This window comes from Giraffa tippelskirchi, chromosome 7 (genome assembly GCF_054371585.1).
Source record: "Giraffa tippelskirchi isolate mGirTip1 chromosome 7, T2T-mGirTip1v1.2.pri, whole genome shotgun sequence".
NCBI lineage: Eukaryota > Metazoa > Chordata > Mammalia > Artiodactyla > Giraffidae > Giraffa > Giraffa tippelskirchi.
In genome coordinates this window covers 109,425,654-109,442,764 of record NC_137281.1, presented here as the reverse complement: position 1 = coordinate 109,442,764, position 17,111 = coordinate 109,425,654, and the positions used below count along the sequence as shown (strand labels likewise).

General features: G+C 46.3%; 1 protein-coding gene across 14 annotated transcripts in view; it reads left to right on the top strand.

The window, feature by feature from the left end:
- TLN2 (talin 2) overlaps positions 1-17,111 on the top strand; it is a 493,069-nt gene that overhangs the window by 423,684 nt on the left and 52,274 nt on the right. For 10 of the 14 annotated variants that reach the window (XM_081507550.1, XM_081507548.1, XM_081507549.1 and 7 more), the window contains 4 exons: positions 1,124-1,270; positions 5,852-5,953; positions 8,382-8,501; positions 16,341-16,487. In XM_081507550.1, the coding sequence (XP_081363676.1) occupies positions 1,124-1,270; positions 5,852-5,953; positions 8,382-8,501; positions 16,341-16,487 (516 nt within the window). The remainder of the gene's footprint in view (positions 1-1,123; positions 1,271-5,851; positions 5,954-8,381; positions 8,502-16,340; positions 16,488-17,111) is intronic. The other 4 variants (XM_081507557.1, XM_081507555.1, XM_081507556.1 and 1 more) reach the window with 1 other exon arrangement.

Here is a 17,111-nt window from a genome sequence, read left to right as displayed (position 1 = left end):
GGTCCTTTTCAAGGGTTCATCTTCTTCCGGGGAGCATCAGGGCAGCTGTGGCCACTGTGTGGGGGCATCCAGTACCTGGTGCGATACAGTTCTGACACCAAATGCCCAGCATTAGGTCAGATTTCCCGGGTAAGGGCACAGTCCCCTACTAGACTGCTGTTATTATAAATGATAAGATGCCTGCAACCATATCACCTCATTAGAATTTCACTGCATAGCATGGTTATAATCATTCCCATTTTGCTTGGGAAGCCTTACCCTGGACCACTTAGCTAGTTAGCAGTGGAGACAAAATTCAGCCCCAGTGTTTTTCTGACCTCAGGACCTTGGCTCTTTCCCCCTTCATCTTACTATCATTTGAGGTGTTTTTTAAGGAGGCTGACACCACCATTCTTTGATCCTTTCATTCACTTACTCGCCAGCGCCTGCTCTGGACTGCATACATGTTGTTAAAGCTTCTCTGAGGACTGTCTAGGGGAACTCATGAGCACTTCAGCTTTGCCTGCAGAGTGCCTGTCTCTGAAGAACTTTCATCATTCATCCCTCCAACCTCATGTAAATGTAATTTGTGACACATTTTCAAAGCACATGTAGCCTTCTGCAGGTTTCTCTCTCCTGTCTGTACCTATATTTCCATAATCCAGTCATGCTTATAGAAATGGAATTCTAGCGTGTGGGGTAACTTTGACTAGAAGTGCATTGGTTGCGAACACATTTTTTATTTATATCATTTTTCTTTTTCTAATAAATCTGTCAACTTGTTTATTAGGGAATCTGTGGCATTCTTTTTCTACCACCCTAAACATAGTAACATAAAATTAGTCATAAGGCGCTGGTCGAAATTGCAAGGGTTTTTTCCATTTTGATTCCAAAAAGAGATTTGTTGCTATTTGTCCTTCTGGTTTTTATTTATTTGGCAAAGAAATGTATATAAATATAATAAAAGGAAAGGAAAAAACAGAGAACACGTTTTTGTGTTACATAGTGAGAGTATAGTTTTATATTCTGCTTTTTAAGGTTATCTTTTTAAAAAGTGAAGTGATTCTTAAGAGCTTGAGCACCATTGTCTTCTCTTGTGGAAACAGCTTGCAATTATCTTCTTCCTCCAACCCCTCCTTCTCAGGCACAGCACACCCACGATGCCATCACGGAGGCCGCCCAGCTCATGAAAGAGGCCGTGGACGACATCATGGTGACGCTGAATGAAGCTGCCAGTGAAGTGGGGTTGGTGGGAGGTATGGTTGACGCCATCGCAGAAGCCATGAGCAAGGTGGGTCTGGGCTCCCAGACGCCCTCTTGCACTCCTTAACTCCATTTCCTCCAAGATCTCCCTCAAACTTGGTCCCAGAGGCTTTTCTCTAAGGAGTTGGCAGTCCAGGCTGACACCACCAAGCCTCCTCTTTTCTTGAGGGGTCTGCTTAATATGCAAATACTCTGTCAAATGTCCAGCATTCTCTTCATTCTTTATTACTCACTCATTACTTTTGTAAACCGGTCATACCCTTCCCTCCACATTTACACAGAGGGGAAATGGAGAAGGCATCCTTGGTCCTCTCACTTATAAGATGGAAGTAATTATTTACTTTCCCTGTCCACCTCATAGAGTTGTTGTGGGGAGCTAACTCCAAAATGAAATAATGAAGCAATTCCCAAGTGCTGGTCTTCAAAGTGGCTCCTTTGGAATCCCTGGGAGCATTTTAGAATGTACATCCCTCAACTCTATCCCAGCTCTAACCCCTTGGAATCTCTGTGGGGTGGTGGATCCTAGTATTTTTTTAAATTTAATTTAATCTATTTTACTTTATTTATTTTTAACATGGATCCTAGTAGTTAAAAAAATCTCCCCATGGTTCTGGCATCTAAACCGTTGCAAAGACCCCTGAAATGGTAAGTGTAAAAACCTTCAGAGAACAGCAGACAGAGATGTCAGAAGTATCATTTCTTCTCCAGCGACCCTTCAATTGAGTTGGGTCAGTAGGAAAGGATGACTGGACAGTATCTTGTGGTCTTTCCCCAAGGAATCCTTCCCTAGTCGTGCCAGTTTGCTACTCATTAGAATGAACAACTCTTCATCAGCATCTAATTGCCATTCTCTGATAGCATAGCCAAGAACTGTAGACTTCATCTGTGTTTTGAAATGTCCATTGTCAGATGGTGAATACACTAAGGTGGTTTTTCAGGATAATAAGTGGTCTTTAATTGCTAATTTAGAGAAGATTGGTTGGTGTGTATCTCTGTAAAGAGATGATAGCCTGAAACTATCATTAGGATAATTCCCATTAAACATTATGCAGACATTATCAGACTGATAACATCCCAAGCTGGGCTGGGATGCTAGGATCCATCAGAGACCCCAAACTTGCCTTGTCAAAGCACTCCAGTAGTTTCTGCTGTGGGCTTCTCATGCTTCAGCTTTGGGTAGTTTGGCAGAAAATGAATGAAATTCTCCTCTTCCTCAAGGCCCTTAGTTAAGTCTTAGTGGGTTTGTTTGATTTTTAGAAAATCAGAACAACAAAGCTTTGAATTAAGTGCTATATCTACCAAAGGTATTAAATAATGCAACTCAAGGTACAAATTAGAAAGTCAAATGATAATCTTTTCCTTCTTAGGAGGTGCTTTTCACCGTCACTCTTATTATAGGGAAGAGTTGCAGAAATCCCTGGAAGAGGGAAGTCTTTTTTGATAGCCTTTGAGCCTTGCATATTGTGATAGCTCTTCAAGAAGGAAAGTGGCCCTTGTACTTTCTGATTTCAGGGGTGTTACAGCTCTGCTCTCAGCCCAGGACACACTAGATTCTTTTGGAAGGACTGGGGAATAGGCCTGGTGTTACCTGAGGGCAATAATTAAGAACTGCTAATAACATGAGCCCCAGAGGCTATGAGCAGAGGGTTTTTTCCCCCTCAGTTCTGCAAAGTATATACAGTAAGTCCCCTATATACGAATGAAACTTCAAGTTGCAAACATGCATCTGGTTCCAGCGAGGAACCAGAACCTGTGCCATCAATATCAGGCATGAGTGAAATTGCAGCTTGCCCTCCATCTCTTGCTGCTGACAATCCTTCAGCTCTACCATCTCCTACCTCCTCTCTCTCCTCTAGTTGTAACTCTTCTTGCCTGTTCACTCGGTGCCAGCCCTGGTATGCCAGCTGTTGTAAAGTACTGCTGTACTTTTCTAGGTACTGTACTGTGAGATTTTAAATGTTTATTTTTTGCTTTTATGTATTATTTGTATAAAAAGTATTATAAACCTATTACAGTGTACAGTACTATATAGTTGATTGTGTTAATTGGTTACCAAGGCTAACTTTGTTGAAGTTAAAACAAACTGAACTTACAGACACACTCCTGGAATAGATTTCCTTCATATGTAGGGGACTTACTATGATTGGGATTTCACTGATGCTCCTAAACTCCTATCTACCCTGACCTTACATCCCAGGTACCACACAGTGTCTCTTCCCTTTGCTAAGCCCACCCTGGCCTGCTCATCACTGGGAACTCTGTATTAAGTGATATCTCAGGTCTTTTGATCACCTAAGCAGCAGCACATTATATAAATATATCATATTCTATAAATATGTCATTTTCTGAGTTTGGGTTGTTTGGTTAAAACACTGACATACTATTAGAATCATTGTCTGGAGTTCCAAAAGGCAGTGAGTGGCAGAAAAAATCCAAGTGTATACAAAGTTAATTCTAACTTGAGTACAATTCTTGACACTTTTAGAGCCTCTGCTCTGGAGGATCTCTTTGAGACTTTTCTCTCTGTTTATAAGCACCAGAAGGTTTGGGAATTAATAGGTTACCATGAAGTGATAAGCTTTCTGGGTAACCTTGGGCAAATTACTCAAGCTTTCTAAACCTCGTTTTCCCCCATTCAATAAGCTTGGTCTCAGTCTTCGGGATTTTATGATCAAGTCACTTTTCTTTCTTTGTTTTGTGTTTGGGGGATATTTTTTTTTCTTTTTGGTCAAGGTAGGTAATTAAAGAAATAAAACAAAAACCTTGGTATCTACATCAGTAATATTCTATAAGATAAAGGACATGTGAACACCAAAAAAAAGAGTAGAAAGGCTATAATTTCAGAATGAAGGAAAGTTCTTTCAACTAAGTGAATTTTAAATCCTATTTTTTTTAAAGTTACTACTTTGTTCTTACTGCGCTTATTGTCTTCACACTGGTAGAAGGTTCATCATTGCGGCCCATGGCCACTGTGTTCTAAGCTGCTCTCTAGCTCCAACATCCTGGCACGTTTACAGTTACACCACATCTCATATGGAGGTTCCCAGCACATGGCCTGACCCTTATGAGATGCCCAGTTAATTTATACTGAGTGTGTGAGTCCACACCTCAATCCTCATTTGACCAGTGAGACCCCCCATCTCCTGATAAAGAAACATAAAAAAAATCGATCCTGGAGTTTGTGTTGTTAGTTTGGTAGAGATTACATCCACTTTATGCAAGCACATTGTACTAGGTTACAGTGACACATTCATTCAACTCACGTTGTAGCCGGGATCTGCTCATGATATGTAGCTCCCGTTGAAGACTCTATCTAACCTTGTCCTAATGGCTCGATGGTCCCTAGTGTGTTCCCAGACTGCAGACTGTCTAGCAGAGAGCTGCCAGGGAGATCTTCTCAGTAGATCATTGCCTCCTGCAGATCCCACCGTTTTCTTCATGATTGCAAAGTTCTTCGTTAAATAGATCCAGCCTGATCCCCACCCTCTCCGCAGCCCTCTCCTGTTCACTACTCTCACTCTTCCTGTATTCATTTCTGTTCGCCTTGTCTCCTCACCTAGAATATCATTCAGCAACCCGTGGTGACAGTCATGATGATGGTGGTGGTGAGGATGGGTTGCCTTCCTCATAACCATCACGGACTTTATCACCATCATCATCTTCATTATTGTGGTTATCCTTTCCAGTCCATTCATGTAGATGGGGTATCATCTCAGTTGATCTTGATCATCACCTTATGATGAGCTTCGAAATTTCCAGTGAAAGACCAGAGAACCGGTTTAAATAACCAGCTTGAGGCCCATTCACAAGTCTTGGAACCAGGTCTCAAATCAAGTCTTCCGAGCCAGTAAAATCCCCAGCCCTTCAAGTCGCAGACCTCCGGCCCACTTCTCTACCCCTTCCCCTCCACGCTGATCTCTCAATTCTTGTGTTGCTGCTGCTGCTGCTAAGTTACTTTAGTCGTGTCCGACTCTGTGCGACCCCATAGACGGCAGCCCACCAGGCTCCGCCATCCCTGGGATTCTCCAGGCAAGAATACTGGAGTGGGTTGCCATTTCCTTCTCCATCTTGTGTTGCTAGAGTCAGATAAACAAGTTCTTCCTATGTTTCCACCTCCTTCTCTTCCCCAAGGTAGATCAGAAGCGAGGGTTCTAGGGTGTAGACATCTTTGGACGACACCGTTCCTAGGAAAGCTCTTTGTGATGGAGGGTCTGTGTCCTCCCGCAGCTCTTTGTTCACCATTCTGCCTTTCCTCCGTGTGTCCGATTCACACCCACCTCCCCGTGTGCTGGAGTGCCGTTCCCTCTGCTTGAGACTCCTTCCCCACCTTTTGTGTATGGCAAACTCCTTACCTGCTAAGACTTGACTGGAGCACCGTTCCTCCGGACAGCCCTGCCACTTTCCTCCCACAAATGGGGGGCCTCTCCCTGTCTGTGTGCCGCGAGTACCTTGTGTGCACCTCTATCACAGAAGCTGGGGGATTCTGTTGACTCTGGACTGAGAAACTCTGCAGGCCTCTCCATTTTTTCCAAGTTACTGATTCTGAAAAATGAAGCTCACACTGAACAGGCCTCTGATGACCCATGGGCTCTTTTCCTCTCCCCTGTAGCTGGATGAAGGTACTCCTCCAGAACCGAAGGGGACGTTTGTCGACTATCAGACGACTGTGGTTAAATACTCCAAAGCTATTGCGGTAACAGCTCAGGAAATGGTAAGAAGAACACGGGCTGCCCCACCACTGCTGGTTGCCCTTTTACCCACCACAGCACTGGGTCCTCAGATCTGGGGTCTGTGGTGGAGAGAGATCAGTCCTCTGTGTTTCTAGTTCTTCCCAGGCCGCAGCTTTGTCCCAATCTGTGGTCTTTCTGGCTGCCTGTGGTCTAGAAGCCCCAGGCGACTGGACACCTCTTCTCATGGAGAAGCTCCAGATTAAAATGACTAAGAGTTGGACATGAGGACAGGGGAGCAAAGGAAAGGGAGGAAATGAGAAGGAATTTGCAAGTTACAGAGAAAGAACAAAATCCTATTTATCTCACGGAAAACTTGAGATGTTTTTAATGATTAAAGTTACAGTACAAGAGAAGGCCTTTGGAGACCAAACTGAGATTGTCTGATGGAATCAAATTTTAATGTTTGGACAGTGCTTGTAATGAATAGTACAATATTGACAGTCTTTCAGGCAAAATGAAACACTGTGGTTATATGAAAATTTTTTTCTCCTGGCAACAGGAGGAATGTAACTTTTGGAGGTGGCTTTTTTGTTTTGTTTTTTTCTAAAAAGTAATGTTTTCAGAATTGTATTATATGGATATTTAGCTACAAATGGCATTATATGGATATTTGGCTATAAATGGCACAGCTATAAATACTATCTTGATAGGTTAAAAAGTTGTACAAGGAAAGAAAAGTATTGTCCTCAAAGCATTAATATGAGGACCTAGTAAGAAAGTTCTTAACTTCTGAAGGCTCAGATGTCACAGGATAAAATTAAGAGATGGCCTCTTAGATGCTGCCACCTAAGCCTGAGTTCCAGGGACCAGACTGGGCCACCGCATGGTCCCTGCCCCATCAGGCCAGGCGCCTCTCTGGATGGTTTTGTCATGTAGTCATGTGTCCACTAGAGGTTGAGCTTGGACCACAGAGGCTCCCCTGGCGGCAGCTATTCATTCTTAGAAACTCTGCAGTTGTGCCAGGCTCGATGTTGTGGAAAAGGACTTGGACTGCAGAGGAAGGAACAGTGCCCATCTCGGCGACTGGGAGAAGGCTGGAGTCGGCCCTGAGCTGGCCCTGCTCAGGAGCGCTTAGCGGCATCATGGATCAAATCTGGCAGCCCAGCAGCGCTGACTCCTCTGAGCAGGGAGCGCAGCACAGAAGGGGTGAAAATATCTTCAGTGGCCTCAGGAGTTTCTGTAAGAAAATTTCTCAGGCCGCCTGTCTTGACACTCGGTGTCCACGCACCTAAGGAGCCCAGTATTGCTGCTCTTGCGTGGGCTGGCTGGAGCCTTGAGGGGTGAGAGCCCCCACATACCGCCAGCCCCCAGGGTCATTGTGCTCCTCATGGCAGGGTCATGTGGAGCAGCTCTGGGCACAGCCTTGTTCTCTCGGCATGCAGTGTGTATTTTCTGCAAACCCACACCTCCACCCGAAAGCCTATGACATTCCTGGTAAACATGCCTTAGATGGGCCCACGTTCCTGTCTAGCTTGAATGGTTGTGTAGTCATTTAACATTTTTTTTTCAAGTCCTTTAAAATCAGGGACTTCAAATGCCACAAAGAGTGAGGAAGTATTGTCAGCCAGAGTGAGAGAACAGAGGGGACAGAGGGAGGAAGCCTTGGATCCAAGAGGGACATGGACACCTATGTGGGTGGCAGCTTACAACTGCCCTTGTGAGACCTAAGAGGCGTTTTTGTCGGAGGAGAAAAAAAAAGCTAGAAGCAAGTACGTTAGCTCGGTAGAGTACACTGAGGTGAGTTTTTCTATGAAGCGGAAGAAAGCTATAGAATATCTTCAGAGTAAAAAAGGCAGAACTTGACCATTTAGGCTACAGCATTCTCCTCATTGAATTTATGACTGAAACGTTGTTATTCTTCAGAGCAGTGTTATTACAAAGCTGTATTCTGTGAGTTCCTTCCACCAAAACATTACACTTGCCCATCACCACAGACACGATTTCCTGATGATCCTGTCCTCATGCCATCTCTTGGTGGCATGGCACCTGCTCCTAGGTCCCCAGAGACCAGACCAGCCTGGGAGCAACGTACGACCAGGGGTGTGCCCTGCCTGGGGCTGGGCTCCCTTGTGGTTTCTCTGGGGGGCTCCCCTGGTGACCCCACAGGGCAGGGCTGGTGGAGGCTACCGCTCTCACCTCCCGGAGAGTGGACACCTTGGCCCGGCCTCTGCACTGCACAGCCTGAACCGAGCATGTCGCCTCGACCCGGCCAGGACCTGCTGGCCTGTCGTGTGGGCTGCAGCATGGGCTTTGCTTGAACTGGGCTCTCCAGCGTCCAGCCCCCACACGCAAGCCACAAGCTTAAAAGTGAATGAGACCCTTTGGCTCCCAGTGGTATTAACACGTGGTTCTCATGCTTTTCTCTGTGTATCTGTGTGTGTTTGTGTCTTGCTTGTTTTCTTTTTCCAGATGACTAAGTCGGTTACTAACCCGGAGGAGTTGGGAGGACTGGCTTCACAAATGACCAGTGACTATGGGCACCTGGCTCTCCAGGGCCAGCTGGCAGCAGCCACGGCGGAACCAGAGGAGGTCTGCCACCTTAAGTCCCTGTTTTTAGAAGCAAACCCACACTAGTGCCCGCTCCCCCAGCTGGGCAATGGTGGGGGTGGGAGGGGCGGACGGTCTCCATAGCTCAGCTCCACTCCGGAACACCCCACCCCGATAGCCACAGCCAGGCATAGTTCCCTCTCCTCTGCTGCCAACCCCGCAGGTTCACACCCAGTAGCCCCAGCCTGTGTTCCAGGCTCACTGCCCTTCCTAGGGCTGCCGGGCATAGAGCTGGAGCCACCTGGGGAGGTGGGCTTTCAGACAGAAGGACTCTGTTGACAGTTTTCCGCCAGGTCTCCTGTCCCCCAGCCCGCCACCTGATGCCAAGAGCAGGGCACACATTGACATTCTCCTCTTACTTCCTGTGCTTGCTTAGCAACCCACTCGATTATTTGTATATTTTCCAAAGGCTTACAGAAGTATTAGACAAGCCAAGTATGGGATCTACCCGCCCCTCCCTTGAGAAAAGGCTGTGTAGCCAGCCTGCTTTTGTGAAACAAAGTCTTGCCCAAATATTGTTGGTAGCTTTTGAAGAACTGGTCCAGATCCCTGTCCTTGGACCCCCCTGTGGACTTCTTGTCCTTCCCTCCCTGTCTTCCCTAAGCCACTTTCCTTAACGGCCAACACAGACTCACCTCGGAACACCTGTACCCACAGGAGGCCTAAAGTGGCAAAAGATTGACTCCAGAGGCTACTCTCTGAGAGGTCCCATATCTCATACCTCTGAGAAATTAAATTGTCCACCGACCAGCACACAGGATGGGTGGAACTCTGGGCCCCTGATTACACCTGTATCAGTGTTCAACACATGGAAGGAGCCTGACCCAGTGCATGGCCCCCTAGAGAAAGACAGACCAGCTTGCAGTGAAGAATAGTGGAGTGAATTCCAGGGATCCAGGGAAAACAAGGTAACAACATCCATGAGATTCTGCCAGGAGGGCAAAACCCTGTCCATGACATTCTGAGATGTACCAGGCTGTCAAGGCAGAAGGTTGTGGCTAGTCGTCCCTTCTCCTTTCGATGACAGACAGTGTCCCCAAGTTACCGTTTCTCCTGGGAGTCAGGTCTAAGCATGTCTTCACCAAGACTCCCAGCGACACTACTACTGAAGTGAAGACCCAGAACCAAATCACTTTCTAACGTATGTTGTAACAATGCATGTAAATGGGAGTGCCACATATATATGTACTTGCATACATATATATCCAGCATGGGATGACTTTAGTTTCTAACAGTGCCTGCGTTTTGAGATTTTAGGATGATTGAGTTTTTAGACTGCAGCATGAATAATTCTATTTGCCATGAGTCTGTCAAGTCACTACCAGGAAAGAAAAATGATCAGAGACCTGCATAAGATTCCGTTGATTTCTTTACACAGGCCCATCATTTAAAAAAAAAAAAAAAAAAAAGGATCCCCCCGCCTTAGTAAGAGCAGCTGGACTCATAATTCATTTGATTAACCTGCAATTTTGAATTTCATAAACAAGCATAAGGGAACTTCTGTTACAGTAAGGGAAAGCTTGGTTAGACAAAAGGAAGAAGTGTTTGGCTTTTCGAGAGGATTGAAAACTAAAAGAGACTGTGATTGTGGGGGGAGGTCTTGATCTCTTATCTCCAGAAATCTTCAAAGATGGAATTTCCATGAGTCTTCTTTGGTTAGTTTCAGTGCTAGCCTAACTGCATTGCTGAGTGAAGACCTCGTGATCTATAGAGCACTTTCCACATCTGAGTTCTTGTGAGCTAGCAACCCCACCCTGTGTATAAAGCAAACAATTTTCTAATTGCAACCCAGACCACTGAAACAAAATAGGCCAGGAAAAAAATTGCATTGCTAAAAGCAAAGCAGCAAGTTCCTTTACATCCTGGCCCTGCCGTTGCGGCAGCTGACGTTTCCATTAAGGTTTCCTCTGTTCACCGTTACATCTTGAGATGTGTTTTACATTCCAGACACACGAGCAGTGTGACCTGGAGTGCAAAGGGGCAGAGAGAATATAAAATTACTGGTGGCTTGCTAAAGGAAAATTCTTTGTGTGCATTTGCCAGACAGATATTTGGGGGAAAACTGAGAAGGTTAGGAGATCCCTGAAGCAATGTAGTTTTTTTTCCCCAAGACTGTGGAATTAATGTGTATACCCAAGAGAGCCCCACATCACAGCATGTGAAAATATTTATATCCAGGGCAAGTAAGAAGCTGCCCCCTTCACTACAGGCCTGCAGTCTGCTCTGCCGAGTCAGCATTTTGGTCTTTTCCAGAATGTGACAATGACAGGAAAAGTCCTGGCTCTGCCCTCTGAACATCGAGCCAGAGCTTTGTATCTGCTAGTTTTTCCATGGAAAATTCAAAGCTTTTGCTAACATCACTGCGATAACTTCACCAGAAAAGTTAAAACCCTCTGGCAGCTTGGCATTTTATGATGGGTTTCCTCTTTTTAAAGGGACTTCCCTATAGCTCAGATGGTAAAGAATCTGCCTGCAATGCAGGAGACCCAGAGGAAGATCCTCTGGAGAAGGGAATGGCAATCCAGTATTCTTGCCTGGAGAATCCCACAGACAGAGGAGCCTGGCAGGCTACAGTCCATGAGGTTGCAAGGAGTCAGACACAACTGAGCAACTAACACTACACTACTACTACACTTCCTCTTTTTAAAAGAGAAGGAAAAAGATACAAAGCCCTTGAGCCACAGGCTTCTAAATGTAAATACTGGGGAAAGGTTGAGTGATGATGGTGCCGTGTCTGAGAGCACGTTGCTGTAACCACTTATAACACTGGTGTCTTAAAAGCTGGCAGGAACATTTGTCAAGAGCCTGTGGTGAGAACCACAGCCCTCTCCCCCAGATGGGATGGGCGTCCTCTCTAGACGTCTAAAACTTTCCACTCCAAGGCATACTTTCTGTAGGTGGGAAAGCAATGCCCTGCTTCTGCTTTACACACTGGTTTTCCCTGCCATGTTTTCTGTCTCAGGAGAAACTGTCGTTTGTCAGATAACATCCATTACTGCCTTTCCAACTTCCACAAGCTCTTCCAGGCAAATTATACTTGACCTGGTTTCCGATGTAATTGATCTTGAAGCCTGAGAAAAATCTGTACGTTTTGTTTAGTTTGAGGCAGTAAAAGATGATGGATCAGTGTTTCTTAGACTCCCTCTAATTGAAATGAGAGCCAGAACTTCATGAAAGCCAGGCTTCTAATTTCCCGCAAGGCACAAAACCAGGAGACAGTCTTCTCCATTTTACTTTTATTTGGGCAGGATGGGGGAATTGAGGGTTTTTCTTGAGGTTTAAGTATTGCTTGACTCAAGTTGCCAATTTCAGACTCCCAAGTTTTATGTCTTGGAGCAACATTCCTTTATAATAAACACTGGCAGTGAGTTGGATCACTGTGGGGGTGGGGGATGGAAGGGGTTAGTCCTGTTTGCTGAGAAGTTTAGTGTTGCTTTGAGAAGCTTAGCATTTTTAAAGCCCTTATCTGAAACAGCCTTTCAAAATGCATTCCCTTTTAGGATGTTCCTCCAGCAGTACAGAACGTCCCGTGAAATTGCAGTAGCATCAAGTGTGTTGATTCTGGTGCCTTTACTAACCCATGTGCCCGTGGAGACGGATAGGAATATGCGAACCATTTATCCAATCCATATGGCACAGATGCTATGCTGGGCTCTGGCCCATCTTCTCTCAGCTGCAGTCTGTGAGGCGAGAATCATTCGCCCTTCCCATTTCATAGATAAGCAAACCAAGATGACTCAGGGAACTCTGAGAAATGCCCAGGACCACACAGCTGCAATAGTTAGTATTGAACTCCTTTTAAAATTTGACTTATTTATGACTGCACTGGGTCTTCATTGCTGCCCGAGGCTTTCTCTAGTTGCAGTGAGCGGGGCCACTCTGTAGGTGCAATGAGCAGGCTTCTCATTTCTGTGCCTTCTCTTGTTGAGAACAAGGGCTCTAGGTGCACGAGCTCAGTAGTTATGGCACATGGGCTTAGTTGCCTGGCAGCTTGTGGAATCTTCCCGGAGCAGGGAAGAACCTGTGTCCTCTACACTGGCAGGTGGAGTCTTAACCACTGAAGCCCCATTTTTAAATAACTTTTTGGAGTAAGTGAATGTTTCAAGTATAATAAGAAGGTAACAAGTCATTGTGTAGACAGAAAAGTCAGGCTTCGAACCCAGGTTTATTGGGGATCAGTTTGTGCTCTTCGCCTTGCACCAGGCTATAGACGATAGTCATGTGACCTAGCACAGACCCAGACTCCAGGACCACACCCAGGGTTGACTAAGGACTCCAAAGCATTTCTGTTGTTGAATTTATCTGGTCTCATCCCTTTGCTTTCTGGTGCTGGTCTTCCTCGGGCTTCCTAACTGAAATTTCCCACTGGTGACCACTGCGCCAACTCCATAGTTGTATTTAGAGGATTCCTCGCTACAAACATGATGTCACCTCCAGGAAGGAGGCTGAACGTCAGGATGTTGGGGTGTGTTTTTATAACACAGCCTTCTGAGGGGGCTAAGAGAACATGAGTGGGTGATGGTGGCAGGAGGGTGGGGGTTGTCTTCCCACCATTTATCATGTCGGCCCATAGATTTCAGGTTTGGAACAGCTCAGGAGTGGGTGCCTCCTCCCTCCCACCCCCAGGTGACTGGGGAGTGACTTCGGTGGCCTGTGGTTGTCCCAGTGCCCTGTCATTCTGCAAACAGAAAGCCCAGGCTCGGCTCTGTGCAGGGAGCAGAAGAGGTACCTGGAGAAGGCTCTGGAAACCAGGTCTTTTCTGGCACAGTAGCTTCATATCACATTCTCTAGAACCCCCTCCCAGCTGGTGCTCTGGAAGTTCTGCACATGTTTGACTCTTCCCTTTTTAAACATACACTGGGCCCCCACCCCCCGCCTTGCCCTGGGGCATGGGTGGTTTTGTGCTGGCCTCCGGCTGGCATGGCATCTTCTCTGTCTGGTGTGGCCAGGGATCTGTGAGAAAATGCTCCCCTTTTGCTTTATGCACAGACCAGGATCCTCCACACCATGCAACCAGGGCAAAATACAGAAACAAGTTGGTGGCCAAGGCTGTAACTGGCCTTCATAATCCCATCTTTGGATCACTTAGCCTCAACTGTTGACTTTTGGAGTCAAGAATATAAATTTTAACTCCAAAGAAAGATTATAGTAATAACAAGTTCCTTAAGTTTTAGATGTTGAGTTTCCATGAGCGATTTTACTGGGGAGTGGGAAAGGGTTCTGCTGCTAAGTGGGAAAAAAAATCAAATTAGAAAAACATTGATCTAATGAACAGTGCACCGTGCTTGGGATGAAAGACGTAGATTGTCATCTGGCTTTGTGAGGGATTGGCTGTGTGATCTTGGGCTAATCACATCACTTTTCTGGGCCTCAGTCTCCTCATCTGTAAAATGGGAAGACTGAACTCATACAGTCTTTTTTTTATTTTGAAAGTCTGTGATTGTTTCTTTCTCCATCCCCCCTTACTTGACTTCCCTGTTAGTATCTTGCCCCTTAAAGACCTGCGCTCATTCTTGACAGCAGAGCTCTTACCTTTGGGTTAGCTCTGATTCTTTTCTTTTTAATTTTAAATTTTGTTTATTTATTTATTTTTGGCTGTGCTGGGTCTTCTTTGCTACACACAGGCTTTCTCTTCTTGTGGTGCACTGGCTTCTCTTGTTGCAGAGCATGGGCTCTAGGCTCAGTAATTGTGGCGCACAGGTTTAGTTTCTCCTTGGCATGTGGAATCTTCCTGGACCAAGGATTGAACCTGTGTCCCCTGCATTGGCAGGCAGATTTTTAACCACTGGGCCACCAGGGAAGTCCCTTGCTCTGACTCCTGAGAACTTAGGATTACATCATATGAGTCTGAAAAGTCTCTAGAGCCAGACTGAGAGTAGTCTTAACTGGGGCATCCCCCTGCTTCAGCTTGACCTTATGTTTAAACCAGCAGACACACCCAGCAAAGAGATGCACTTAAATGGCATTGCTACTGTGTGGGCTGAATTCAAGCCTCTTTCGTTCTCAATGGTGACCTTGATGCTACACTAGTCCAGATGTGTTTTCAGAGCTGTCCAGTTGCATGATCCTGGCTTGATGCTCGTGTCTCATTCCATGTGGAGATGGTCAACAAGGAAGCCCTGCCTGATTACAGAGCTTTTGTAGCACATGCTCATGTGTGATTAGAAGACATCCCAAAGAGCAGAAGCTCACTTCCTAGGCAGGAGAATGCATTACCAAATGGATTTAAACATCCTTTGGGCCTCAAAGGGTTAAGGGAATAACATTTTCCCCTGAAAGCATCATGTCTGTCTATAACAGAGTGAGCAGTTGCAGCCTCCTCACTCCCCAGAATCACCCTTCCTTAGACTCTGACACACGGGATGATGTTAGAAGACTGCATCAGATTCCCAGGTGTGTGAGTTCCCAGGTTATACTCATAAAACCTGGACTCTCTGAGTAACTTCTTGAGAGATGCTGGAAGGATAAGCACCCAGCTTCTAATTATTGTGGATTTTTTAAAATAACACTTAGCTTAGGGGTGTTTTGTTCTGTGTTCAGTTGCTTACCTGGGCTGTATTGATCAGACCAAAATGAAAATTGTTGTGAAACGAAGCCAGAAGAATGCAAACTTTGGGAGATGGTTTGCTGTTATTGTTCAGTCGCTAAGTTGTGTGCAGCTCTTTGCGATCCCTTGGACTGTAGCACACCAGGCTCCTCTGTCCTCTATCTCCCAGTTTGTTCAGATTCATGTCCACTGAGTCAGTGATGCTATCTAACCTTCTCATCCTCTGTCACTCCCTTCTCCTTTGCCTTCAATCTTTCCCAGTATCGGTCTTTTCCAATGAGTTGGCTCTTCGCATCACGTGGCCAAAGTATTGGAATTTCAGCTTGAACATCAGTCCTTCCAGTGAATATTCAAGGTTGATTTCTTTTAGGATTGACTGGTTTGATCTCCTTGCTGTCCAAGGGACTCTCAAGAGCCTTCTCCAGCCCTGCATTTCAAAAGCATCAACTCTTCGGCACTCAGCCTTCTTTAGGGCCCAGCTCTCCCATCCATACATGACTACTAGAAAAACCATAGTTGGGAAATGGAGGTGGAATTTATTACACCACAAAGAGACAGCTGGCACCTTATCCATAGTGGAGCTTATTTGGCTTTTTTTAAGCAAATTACCATTTCTGATCACACAACCTAGGGGTCATTAAAAGCATTCATGCCTGCTAAGCCAGCAGCTCTAAAAGTGTAACTTTTTACGGAAAGCTCAACCTGGCTTGCTGGAAAAGAAGTCTGGGCCCAGCATAGCTGCCCTCGCTCCATGGCACAGCTGAGGAAAAGAGGCGTTCTGGTTGCTAAACATAACAATTTTGTAAGAATCTGAACCCTTCAAAATATGCTTTATACTAAAGCTATATATTCTGAACTTCTAATTACCCTCTCCGGGCTTTTGTGAGGAATCAATGAAATTAAATGCCTTGCCTGCTTCAAAGAGGCCCTGACACAGAGGAAGGGCTCAATAAACATGGGTTGAATGAATAATCCCACAGAGTTCATCTAATTAACATTCTTACCTAGTGGCTCAGGATACAGATAAGCAATGCAGCAGAAAAGGTAACAAATATTACTAAGCTTGCTTACTGGGGACTGTGGGCATTTTACAGTCTCTAAAAAGGGAAGCAAACTCAACCAAATTCCATAGTTCACCAAACACAGGCTCCTAATAGCAGTGGAATTTTCCTAGCCAGGCTCCCCTAGGACATAGGAGAAATTTTCCACGGAGGGAAGACCTCGACGGCAGGGCCGTCATACTTTGCCTCCCCACCCCGGAATTGCCTCCACAGATCGGCTTCCAGATTCGCACTCGGGTACAGGACCTGGGCCACGGCTGCATCTTCCTGGTACAGAAGGCAGGAGCCCTCCAGGTGTGCCCCACAGACAGCTACACCAAGAGGGAGCTGATCGAGTGCGCCCGCGCCGTCACAGAAAAGGTAAGGAGCAGCCCTCAGGGCAGGCAGGCACGATGACACCCGGCTGGGCCCAGGCACAGACCAGGAAACCAAGCCCCAAACCAGCCAGCCAGGTCAGGTCCAGGTGTCTTCTCTCCCACCCAGGGGCTCCCCAGGGCCAGGGCGCATCAGGCAGCTGGGGGTGATCGGTCATCCTGAGAAACTGAGGGGCTGTCCCACAGAGGTCAGGACCCTGGTGGTCTCCTTGATGGGCTCTCCTGTGGACAGACTGGCCAGACCACGTCCAAGTCACAGTCAGCACCAGGACCTCTCCTGAAGCCCCTGGGGACACTGTAGCCCCTACCATCCCTTCTCAGGGAGGCTCCCAAGTGCTGAGACTAGATAAGAAGGACCCACATCTCCTCTTGTGTAACCAGTTTATTTCCAGAGGAGTCAGTGCAGTGAGCAGGGTGAAGCCTCCCAAGGTCACATGGTGGGGAAGGGGGACAGGAGCCACAGGACGTTTCCTGCCTCTATGGGCAGCTGTTTGTAGAGACAGACTCTCGTTGCAGAGAGCATAGGGCTCAGCTAAGCTACTCCCCCCTGCCACGCCTCAACTTCCTTGTCAGTCAAGGGAGGATGAAAAAGTAGAATACCTGGCCCAGG